Here is a 13,051-nt window from a genome sequence, read left to right as displayed (position 1 = left end):
TAGAAATGGGTAAATTAATCCAAGAACTTATTCTTTATATGAGGTATTAAGCTATAATATTGATAAGCAAGAAAAAATAAAAATTACAAATGAGGAAGAGACTAAAAACATATAAACAACACTGCTACTTGTCACAATTGTTAAATAATGAATTTTAAATGCCCAATTAATGGTTTCCCCTAAAATGAAAATAAATCACTACATTTTACTCAAAATAGGTAAAAATTTCAGTAGAACAAACACCAAAACAGAAAACTGAAAAGTTACAACGGAGTAACTTCTCTAAAAAATTCCCTGGAATCAGATGATTTTATGATCAAACCTGTAAATTTTCAGCCTATCTGCTGCATTAACTTTCCCTCAGCATAGGCAGAGATGAAATATTAGCTAATTCATTCTATGAAGCTGATATCGTCCTATTAATTAAAAAATGACAAAGATAACTTACAGGAAGTCCGTGGATTTAATGTAACCCAGCTTGCTCCTGAATATAGATGCACAAATTCTAATATACTCCTACTTATAGAGATTAGTACTTGGCTCTATGGTGGAACCACTATACCAGCAACATTATTCCACAGGAGGTGGCTAAATTCCTGTTTAAATCTACAGCAGAATTAAATGACTTGATAACATCAATGCAGTATAACTATTTTAGACTTGCTGAGTAATGCGACACATGGAAGAGTGGGGTCAATGCATGGTCAAAGAGGGGACAGTGCCAAAGAAACAGTGTCTTCCTTCTCTACTAATACCTACCTGACTATATTCTTAGATGTAGGCCTGGCATTTCATGTAGTATAGAAATGTGAATGTTCCAAATGTTCCTAATTTAAAAGGCTTTTTCCTACCCATAGTTTACTGTTTCTCATTTGACACAAGAGGAAACTGTGGTTCAGAGATTTTCAGTGCTTGCCTAAAATCATTAGATGTTTACAAGAAATAAAAAAGTACATGTATACTAAATAATTTATACTTGCATCTTTTTGCTTTTCTTAGTAGCCTCCTCATGATTTAGCCATGTAGAATAATTAGTTCATATTGTGTTTCACCTAAAACAGTGTCAATAAATAGATTATATCTTACTATATGATATGAAGCAAGGGATGTAAGGAAACATACAGCTGTTACCTTCTTATAGTCTCTGGAATAGAAAGAAAATGATGTCCTTCAGGCCAGCCAAAGAGACTGAACCAGGTCTGAGCTGCATTTACAGCCTTCTGAAAGAAGTCATATGCTTCTGTTCCTTCTTCAAAAGGAAAGAATTGCTCATTTTTCTTCTCCTTTTCCATAGACTTATCTCTTCCTTTCTTTGACTTTTCACTTTTGCCCACGTTCGATCTTTCATGTTTTATTTCCATTCCTAAAATTCACATTTGTTTGTAAAATAGGGTTAACTTGATGATAGAGTAAAACATTCTGTCAGTTACTGCTATTTCTATGTAGACAAGCAGAGCTCACTCCACAAATTATTTCTATGCTCTCAAAGAAATTCTGAGTCCATTTACTGTATCTTAAAAAGAAGTAAATAGATTTATTTTCACACACCCAACATAAATACTTTAAAAATAGATGATTTAAATTTAAAACTTAAATTTTCTGCTTGCCATAATGGTATGTGAAAACATTCCCTAAAGCGGAGCTTTTCATCTTCAATTGCAAATGTAAAATCTTTTGATAATTCTTCAGCTTTACTTATTAGCCAGAATTAAACCTTAGCTGAAAAATTTACAGAAACAAAATACTGGCTTCAGATTCAACATGACTCTCTATCCAAGTGAAGCACTTCAACAAAACAACACATCTCAAACTTTAGAAATTTTCAAGAATATAAAACCATTTTATCATTTTTTTTTCAAAAAGACCTGCCTATATAATGGCACAAGCACACACTCACTTAAAAACTCTCAATACTTAAGTTGATTTGGTCCATTCAATAAAAACGAAAATTTTCAATGTTAACCATGTCCAAAGAAAGGAATATTTGAATAGTTAATGGCAAATAACATCAAATTCACATACTTTTCTGTGTTCACCTCTAAGACAACACTGGATCCAGCTAAATAATTAGAAGACAAACCCTGAGTATGGCGTTTATGAAACTGCTCAGAAGGTACCTGGGATGTCACAGCAAATTTGCAGGGGCTCTGCAGGATATTTAACATTTTAGGTAAATATCACTACAACATCTGTTGGATAACACATGAACTACTACTCTTAGGTTTTTCGGCCAAACTACTTAATGACTGGAACTGCTTGGTTCCTGCTTTTGGCCTTGGGGAAAAACAGAGATACTAAGCATACTGCGAATCCAAAACGTTAGACAATCTCTGCTCTAGATCATTGGTGAGATTTCCCAAAGCAGATGACCCACTCACACCTAGTGACAAATTCCTTGTTTTCTTTATGGACTTCTTATTACCAGAAAAGCTTAGGTTTTAAATCAAATAACATTAAACAGATCACGTTATGAACTGGCTGTGAGCAGTATACTATACATTTGCCACATACCAACAAATAGTCTCTTTGCAGGCTCAGCATCACTCAATTTAGTATGAGCAGGAGAAGATAATCCAGCCTCTTGGTGAGGAAGTAAAACATTGTCTTTAGTCTTCACAGGACTGGCATCCTTATCTACAAATGAGACATTGGACCACGTAGGTCAAAGAGGCATTTGGGAATTCACTATCAAATTATTGAACCTGAATTTCATAATTTCATACATATAAATATATATAAGAATATATATATGTATACACATATAGTACAAAATGAAAGAAAAAAGTCTAAATGTCTATTGTACATGAAATAAGATGTCAAATAAGAAAAAAAAACAGAAAGCGTCATACGGTTTTCTGAATTGAATGAACAAGGTGATTATTATGACCTTCCAAAGTTACCAGAAAATGAATAATGCTCAACTTTTGCCTTAACAAAGATATATAAAACATTTAAAATATTTCTACACCAGCATTTTTGGAATTACTGTATATGGTGCTCAAAATCAAATATTAAGAGTGTCACTAACAAAAGTACTTTCTTTCTAGTAAATTTTCTGAAATGAAGTCACTGCTTGCTTATGAGCTGACACCACTTTGCCCAGCTTCCAATCTCTATCCCAGTTAGAAGTGCTGTATATGTACTAGTTTGCCTCCATGATAATCCGAGCCCAACCAAAGGCAATGCTGACTGAGAAAATACAGTAGATTGGCCAAAGGCTGGATTCTCTATTCCACATGTGTATGTGTATAGATAGATAGTCATAATGTATTCCTATCAGGAAAGCATGGCCTGTGCAGTTAGAAAGATTTAATTTGAAAGCTTGGCCCCACAACTCCTACACTGTTAACCATGGGTATGTGACTACAGATTTCTCTGAAGTGTTTTTATCCATAAAATGAAACCAAACGTTCTGAGTTCACGAGTTTGTTGGGAGGATTATTTTACAGGTAATAACACATAAGTGGGTAGATACTAAGTTTCCTCCACTCTTTCAGTTCAAATTCATTCAGAATTTGCCAGAGAACCTTTACCTAGTAGGTGTGCATATCTCCAGAATGCTACACCACTACAGACTTTACAGAAGTGAGCCTTAGGGAATTCAGTGACAGAAGAATTCATTGTGGATGAATTAGGAAGTATGTTTTAAAATTATCATCAAATGATAAAGAGTTCCTAGTGGGATACAAACCCACATCTGTACCCTTCAAATAAAGTCAGTGATTCATATAATAGTTTTTATCTAGCATAGATGGATTTTTTTTTCCCACTGTCTGTTCTTTCTCCTCCTCTGAGATTTACTCCATCAAACCTCCTCTGAGTGCTGCGTTTCAAATCTCTTTCTGCTCAGCAGCTTCTCTTCTGTTCTTAGCTTCTTTTACCATGTCCCCTGCAGCAACTCCCAGCTGGTCTCCTGACCACTCTCTTTCCCACTTTAATTCATCTCATATCCTAACAATTGCCCCCTTTCTTGATCACTAATACTCAAAACTGCAGAAGGATCCCACTATTACAGAATAAAGGGTCCAGTGGTGCAGCCCCATACCTACCTTGCCTGCTTCATGTCTCCCATCACACCCCCATGCTTTTGATATATTGCCCTTTGCCCAAGTCATCCTGTTCAAGACCATCATTTGTGAAGCTCTACACAAATGTCATCTCTTCTATAAAGTCATCCCAAACCCCCAACATCAGCATTAACCTCTGTACCTTTCCCACATTCCCAACATTTAAATTGGCTCATGTACAGAGTTATCAATTCAATTTTCTTTGTATTAATTTATTTATCTATCTTATCAACTTTTGCAATTAAGAGACACTGCCATGTTCTACTCTCAATGCTAATCACAGCTCCTGGCAACGGCAGGAGTTTAATAACCTTCAGTTAATTTAAAATTACTTTATTTCTACATGTTGGCCCCAGACCAAAAACATACAATGAGAGAGACAATAGCCATTATGTAACTTACCATTCTTTACAATGATTTTTTGCTTCTTAAGATGAAGTGCCATATATGGGTAAATAGTAAGAATGCAGTTTTCTGCTGTTGCAGTAACTGGCAGTGAAAACCTAAAAGTGAAAATATTGCAGTTCAATAACATAAAATTTGTAGAAGCAGTAAATACAATGAAATACTTTTTAAGTATCCTGGATGCCTTTAATGATCAAGATATGAATTAGTCATTATTTTTCTTTCCAGCTACTTTGTTTTTCTTAACCACCTACCATATCTATTTTAATGGTTTAAGAATATTTACTTTTAAAGGTTTTAACGGAGGTGGCAAATTTCACTATCAAGTGTGCCTCCAGAACACAGCTTGTAATTGTGCAGGTTCACAGATTCAGGAAACTTTAGAGTTGAAGGAGCCTCACAATTAATTTACTCACATTTTTCTATATAATCCCTGACAAATGGTACCTGGCCTCAGTTGACAGTACTTGGGAGACACTACCAGGAAGCAACCATGACTCAGAGACAACCTATTTCATATCTGGAGAGCTATAACTTCAGACATTCTGTTTCAGAGCAACACAGAATAAAATTTTCAATCTGATCCCCATTACATTCCTTCAAATATTTAAATACAGTCTTTGTGTCTTCTCTAAGCTTTCTCTTCCTCAGACTATAAACATCTAGAACATTCCCAGGTTCTTTCATTACAAGGTCTTCAGGTATCTCATATAGTAACCTCTGTAGATGATCTTTTGTTTTGTGCTTGTCCTTCTTTAAATGTGTCTGAGAACAGAAAGCAATACTGCAGAAGTTATTCAACCAGTAGAGAGTTCTGTTATGAAAGCATTGTGAGGTTGTCTTACTGTATTTAAAAGCCACAAAACACTCTTCGATTATATAGGGCCTGCCTAACTTATGTGACAACTCTGTCCTTACGCAACTGATTTTTCAATAGAAGTACTATATTTTATATTTATATCACTATAATATTGCCTTATTGGTTTCAGTTTTGCATTATAGCATATCAAGATAATTTTACTCTTGACTTAGCTATCTATCATATTAGCCCTCCCATCTAACTTTGGTGTAGCTTATGGCCAAGGTGAAATGACAAAATGCCATGTCCTAATCCAAGTTAATGTAAATAAAATATGCAATAGGATGAGATCAAGAAAAAGTTTGTAAGTAAAATATAATGAGTTGTCAGGGACATTGAAAAAACATATATGATATATAAATGAACTGATTTTCACCTCAGTGCAGCATAAGATATTTTCCCATAAGAAATGTATTGTTTTTCTCTTTCCCAGTTGATGTGCACTAAATATTATAAAAATGCACATATTCAACATTTCCTTGTTTAATCAACCTTAATCATTCCATTCTATCATCTTAAACACATGCATCAGGCTGCCCTCTTCAGGAATATATTTTTTTTCTGTACGTAATTGTTTTGTCATATGATGTCCTTCTTAAAATGAAATTAAAATTCCTTGATAGCATGAATCATTACTTCTATATATTGTGTATTCATGCTAAATATACCATTCAAAATTCCTGTATCTGATCAACTCTGTTTAACCAATACTTTTCAGATTAAATAACATAAATAAAGTGCTGGTTTTGTTTCAACAGTGATTATAGGAGGAGAGAAAGAAAAAGAATGGAAAAAATTACTCTAGCAAATGTTGTGGACACTCTGCTCTTCCATCCTTATCCCTAGGATTAATTTCTTTCTGCTGGGCCCATCTTCCAGGTGAACATAGTGGGGTAACTATAACCTTCCTTGGGGAACTACTGTTGGGCTACTGCAGCTGTTACTAAAAGCCAGTTGCCTTGGGACTACAGTCACCTGCATAATGCTGTAGCCAATGCCTATGTGGTGTGGGAGTCTGAAAGCCCAGCTTCTTTGCTTCTAACAGAACAAAAATTATGGTATAATTTCATCTCCAGAGAACCCAATGGGATCAAGGTGAGGATGGGACTCTGATTTAAATTACACATTTATCTGGGATGATTGATTCTGTGTTCTACTTCACCTATTCCCTTGCTTGTTTCCTCCTGGCAAAACTGCCTTAATTTAATAAATCACATATCCATGAATCCTCAGGTAAAATCAGCTTGTAAGATAATGCTATCCAAGGCAACTACCAAATGAACAAAACAAAAGCAGCATTATGACTTGAAACATTAAAAAAATGGTATGGAACTAGGGAAAATAAAGTGGAAATAAATGTCATTTTGATAATGAAACAAAAATACACTAATTCTTTTCTTTAATAAAACCCATTTGTTGAAGATGATAACATTGGATTTCAGATGCTCCTCAGAGTAAGGAATAACTTACATATACAAAACTCATTTGACCAAATTCTTCTATGGATCACATGATACAAATTATGCAGCATGGTAATATGGAGACTTTATATTCTGATTATCATTGTAATTAAAAATACATTAAAACAGCCAGAAAAGATGGCGGCATGAGTAGGGTAGCAAAAATCTTCTCCCAAAACCATATATATTTTTTAAATACAGCAAATACAAATATTCCTAAAAGAGTGACCAGAAGTTACAGTACACCAGCCAGTCTACATCTGTGAGACCCCAACATCGCACAGAAAAGAGTAAGGTACAAAGCCATGACACAGCAGGACCCGAGCACTCCCCCAACCCCAGCTCACTGGTGGGAGGAAAAGAATCAGAGCAGGAAGGGAGTGGAAGCACAGGACTACTAAATAACCAACCCTAGTAATCTGCCCCAGGTGCACAGACACACATTGCATGGTGCTCTGGATATTAGAGGAGCAGAAAAGCAAAATCTGAGACTAAGACTGTGAACAGGTTCCCACAGCCAGCTGCCCTGGGAAAAAAGAAAAGCATGCACTTTAAAAGTCTTAGAGGGACAAGGGTTTAACAGGTGGACAAAATCGTCCTGGCACACTCAGCCAAGCAGGCTGGGAATTTTAAGGAGCTTCAGGCACCTTATTCCCCTGGCTGGTAATGCAGATCCAAGGTCCCTCACTGCAATAAGCAACCTGCTGCTCCATGCTCCCTGCCAGCACCTGTGTGCAAATTGGCTGTCCCCACCATTGCTGCACACCAGCCAGTGAGCAGCTTTGCCTACATCAACCAAACACCTTAACAAGCAGGCTTCTCCCTGCATGTGGCTAACAGGCCCATACGCAGAAACTGCTCTCTGCACGTGGTTGACTGGCACAGACAGTGGAGATGGGCACAGAGACTGGGAGGCAAGAAGGGGCTTGGTTCTCACAGCAGAACACACACCACTCACCTGTGACATCTGCCAGCACCCTAGGCCATCCCAAGGGCTGTCCCACCCACAGGAGATCAGGAGATTAACCCAGAAGCTGCTCTCTGCATGCGGTTGACCAGCACAGACAGCAGAGACAGACAGGGAGACTGGGAGGCATGAAGGGGCTTTGTTCTCCTGGCAGAACATGCACTGCTGGACTGTGACCCATGTCAGTGCCCTAGGAGATCCCAAAGTCCACCCCGCACACTGAAGATTAGGGGATTAACCCAGAGGCTGCTCCCTGCGTGCAGTTCACTGGCACAGACAGAGGACAAGGGTCCGGAGACCAGGAGGCACAAAAGTGCCTTGTCCTTAAGGTAGACACACATGCAGCTGGCCTGTGAACCCTGCCAATGGCCTAGGCCAGCCAGGAGGCCACCCTGTCAATGGCAGCTTAGGGGATTAACCCAGAGGCCACTCCCTGTGCTTGGTGCTTGGTTAATGGGCACAGACACTGGAGAAAGGCAAGGCGACTGGCAAGTAGGAAGAGATGTTCCTCTACCAGCTGACACATGTACCAGTTCCCAAAGATGACTCCCATAGCCATGAAAAGGCAGAAGGATTTTGTTCAGTCCCAGATCCCTCAAACACCAAAAAGAGGGCTTGGTGAGACTGAAATCACCAATCTTTCTGAAAAAGAATTCAAATTAAAAGTACTGGCACAGACAGCTGATGCAGCTACAGAGAAATATTCAAGAGTTAAGGGATGAATTCAGGAGGGAGATAACAGAAATGAAACACAATGGAAGGATTTAAGAGCAGACTAGATGAGGTGAAAGAGACTGTTAATGGAATAGAAATCAGACAACAGGAATACAGAGAGGCTGAGGTGGAGAGAGATAAAAGGATCGCTAGGAATGAAACAATATTAAGAGAACAGTGTGACCAATCCAAAAAGAAAAATATTTGCATTATAGTGGTACCAGAAGAAAAAGAGAGAGAGAAAGAGAAAGTGTATTTGAAGAAATAATTGCTGAAAATGTCCCAAATCAGGGGAAGGAAATAGTCTCTCAGGACATGGAAGTCCACAGATCTCCCAATACAAGGGACCCAAGAAAGACAAAAACAAGACATATAATAATTAAAATGGCAAAGATCAAGGATAAACAAAAAGTATTAAAAGCAACAAGAGAGAGAAAAAAAAGATCACGTAAAAAGGAAAATCCATCAGGCTACCTTCAGACTTCTCAGCAGAAACCTTGCAGGTCAGAAGGGAATGGCATCATACATTCAATGCGATGAAACAAGAATACTCTATCCAGCAAGATTATCATTTAAATTTGAAGGATGGACTAAACAATTGCCAAATAAGCAAAAGTTGAGGGAATTTAATTCCCACAAATCATCTCTATAGTGTATTTTAAAGGGACTGAGATAGATGGAAGTATGCATAAGGCTAAATAGCTGTCACCAGAGAAAATAAAACCACAGCAAAGGAAGTAGACCAACTAAATGGCACTGAAATGCAAAATTAAATCAACTATCAACAAAGTCAGTCAAGGGATACACAAGGAGTACAGAATAAAACACCTAACATATAAAGGGAGGAGGAGAAGATAAAGAAGGGAGAGATAAAAAGAATCATCAAACTGTTTTAATAATAGTGTAATAAGTGAGTTAAGTTAGATGATCAGAAAGTAAAGAAGATGCCCTTGAATGTTTGGTAACCACAAATCCAAAGCCTGCAATGGCAATAAGTACATATCTATCGATAATAACCCTAAATGTAAATGAACTGAATGCACCAATCAAAAGACACAGAGTTACAGAATGGATAAAAAAGCAAGACCGAGCTATATGCAGCCTACAAGAGACAGAGTTCAAACCCAATGACATAGCCAGACTAAAATTGAGGGGATGAAAAATTTATTTCATGCAAACAATAGGGAGAGAAAAGCAGGAGGAAGTACTTGTATCAGACAAAATAGACTTCAAAACAAAAAAAGTAACAAGAGATAAAGAAGGACATTACATAATGATAAAGGGTTCAGTCCAATAAGAGGATATAACCATTATAAATATATATACACCCAATACAGGAGCACCAACATATGTGAAAGAAATACTAACAGAATTAAAGGAGGAAATAGAATGTAATGCATTCATTCTAGGAGACTTCAACAAACAACTCACTTCAAAGGAGAGATCCACAGACCGAAAATTAAGGACACAGTGGCACTGAACAACACACAAGAACAGATGGACCTAATAGACATCCTCAGAACTCTACACCCAAAAGCAGCAGGATACACATTCTTCTCAAGTGCATGTGGAACATTTTCCAGAATAGACCACATACTAGGCCACAAAAAGAGCCTCAGTAAATTCAAAAAAGTTGAAATTTTACCAGCCAACTTCTCAGACCACAAAGGTATAAAACTAGAAATAGAATGTAAAGAGAAAACAAGAAGGATCACAAACACATGGAGGCTTAAGAACATGCTCCTAAATAATCAATGGATCAATGACAAATTAAAATAGAGTTCAAGCAATATATGGAGACAAATGACTCTGAGAGCATAAAGCCCCAACTTCTGTGGGATGCAGCAAACGCAGTTCTAAGAGGAAAGTATATAGCAATCCAGGCCAATTTAAAGAAGGAAGAACAATCCCAAATGAATAGTCTAAAGTCACAATTATAGAGATTGGAAAAAGAAGAACAAACGAGGCCCAAAGCCAGCAGAAGAAGGGACATAATAAAAACCAAAGAAGAAATAAATAAAACAATAGAAAAAAATCAATGAAACCAAGACATTGTTCTTTGAGAAAATAAACAAAATACATAAGCCCCTAGCCAGACTTATTAAGAGAAAAAGAGACTCTACACACATAAACAGAACCAGAAATTAGAAAGGAAAAAGCACTATGGACACCACAGAAATACAAAGAATTATTAGAGAATACTATGAGAATCTATATGTTAACAAGCCGGTAAACCTGGAAGAAATGGCCAACTTCCTAGAAAAATACAACCTTCCAAGACTGACCAATGAAGAAACAGAAAATCTAAACAGATCAATTACCAGCAATGAAATTGAATTAATAATAAAAAAACTACCCAAGAACAAAACCCCTAGACCAGATGGATTCACTGTTGAATTTTATCAGACACGTAGAGAATACACAATACCCATTCTCCTTAAAGTTTTCCAGAAAATAGAAGAGGAACAAATACTTCCAAACTCATTCTGTGAAGCTACTACCAAACCAGGCAAAGACCCCACCAAAAAAAGAAAACTACAGACCAATATCCCTGATGAACATAGATGCAAAAATACTCAACAACATATTAACAAACCAAATTCAAAAATATATCAAGAGGATCATACACCATGATCAAGTGAGATTCACCCCAGGGATACAAGGATAGTACAGCATTTGAAAATCCATTAACATCATCCACTATGTCAATAAAAAGAAGGACAAACATTACATGATCAGCTCCATAGTTGCTGGAAAAGCATTTGAGAACATTCAACACCCATTCATGATAAAAACCATCAACAAAATGGGCATAGAGGGCAATACATCAATATAATAAAGGCCATATATGATAAACCCACAGCCTACATCATACTTAACAGTGAAAACCTGAAAGCTTTTCCTCTAAGAACAGGAACAAGACAAGGATGCCCACTCTCCCTGCTTTTATTCAACATAGTACTTGAGGTCCTACCCACAGCAATCAGACAACACAAAGAAGTAAAAGGCATCAAGTTCAGTATGGAAGAAGTTAAACTGTCACTATTGGCAGATGACATGACATTGTACATAAAAAACCCTAAAGAATCCACTCCAAAAGCACTACAACTAATATCTGAATTCAGCAAAGTTGCAGGATACAAAATTAGTACACAGAAATCTGTTGCATTCCTATACACTAATGATTAACTAGCAGAAAGAGAAATCAGGAAAACAATTCTATTCACAATTGCATCAAAAAGAATAAAATACCTGGGAATAAACCTAACCAAGGAAGTGAAAGACCTATACTCTGAAAACTACAAGACACTCTTGAGAGAAATTAAAGAGGACACTAATAAATGGAAATTCATCCCATGCTCTTGGGTAGGAAGAAATAATATTGTCAAAATGGCCATCCTGCCTAAAGCAATATACAGATTCAATGCAATCCCTATCAAAATACTGACACCAGTCTCCAATGAACTGGAACAAATATTTCTAAAATTCATATGGAAGCACAAAAGAGCCTGAATAGCCAAAGCAATCCAGAGAAGGAAGAATAAATCAGGAAGGATCTCGCTTCCCAACTTCAAACTCTACTACAGAGCCACAGAAATCAAGACAATTTGGTACCGGCAGAAGAACAGACCCATAGACCAGTGGAACAGAATAGAGAGTCCAGATATTAACTCAAGCATATATGGTCAATTAAAATACGATAAAGAAGCCATGGATATACAGTGGGGAAATGACAGCCTCCTCAACAGCTGGTGTTGGCAAAACTGGAAAGCTAGATGTAACAGAATTAAACTGGATTACTGTCTAACCCAATACAAAAAAGTAAACTCAAAATGGATCAAAGACCTGAATGTAAGTCACAAAACCATAAAACTCTTACAAAAAAACATAGGCAAAAATCTCTTGTATATATAAACATGAGCAATTTCTTCATGAACATATCTCCCTGGGCAAGGGAAACAAGAGCAAAACTGAACAAGTGTGACTATAACCAACTAAACAGCTTCTGTACAGCAAAGGACACCATCAGTCAGACAAAAAGGCATTCTACAGTATGGGCGAATATAGTCATAAATTATATATCTGATAAGAGGTTAACATCCAAAATATATAAAGAGCTCATGTGCCTCAACAAACATAAAGCAAATAATCTGATTAATGAATGGGCACAGGATCTGAACACACACTTTTCCAAACAAGAAATTCAGATAGCCAACAGGCATATGAAAAAATGCTCATCGCTAATCATAAGAGAAATGCAAATTAAAACCACAATGAGATATCAACTCACACCAGTTAGGATAGCCGCCATCCAAAAGACAAACAACAACAAATGTTGGCGAGGATGTTGAGAAAGGGGGAACCCTCCTACACTGCTGGTGGAAATGCAAATTAGTTCAGCCATTGTGCAGAGCAATATGGAGGTTCCTCAAAAAACTCAAAATAGAAATACCATTTGACCCAGGAATTCCACTTCTAGGAATTTACCCTAAGAATGCGGTACCCCAGTTTGAAAATAACAGATGCACCCCTATGTTTATCGCAACACTATGTACAATAGCCAAGAAATGGAAGCAAC

General features: G+C 37.0%; 1 protein-coding gene across 1 annotated transcript in view; it reads right to left on the bottom strand.

The window, feature by feature from the left end:
• The window catches only part of CFAP47 (cilia and flagella associated protein 47), a 489,967-nt gene that overhangs the window by 321,704 nt on the left and 155,212 nt on the right, over nucleotides 1-13,051 (bottom strand). Inside the window, exons 28-30 of the mRNA XM_073227718.1 lie at nucleotides 4,470-4,570; nucleotides 2,512-2,634; nucleotides 1,132-1,363 (exon numbers count right to left, since the gene is read on the bottom strand). Coding sequence (XP_073083819.1) covers nucleotides 1,132-1,363; nucleotides 2,512-2,634; nucleotides 4,470-4,570 — 456 coding nt within the window. The remainder of the gene's footprint in view (nucleotides 1-1,131; nucleotides 1,364-2,511; nucleotides 2,635-4,469; nucleotides 4,571-13,051) is intronic.

The sequence above is a fragment of the Manis javanica genome, chromosome X, assembly GCF_040802235.1.
Source record: "Manis javanica isolate MJ-LG chromosome X, MJ_LKY, whole genome shotgun sequence".
In the NCBI taxonomy this organism is placed as follows: Eukaryota; Metazoa; Chordata; class Mammalia; order Pholidota; family Manidae; genus Manis; species Manis javanica.
Note: the sequence above shows the minus strand (reverse complement) of the source record. Positions and strands in the feature narration are given on the sequence as shown.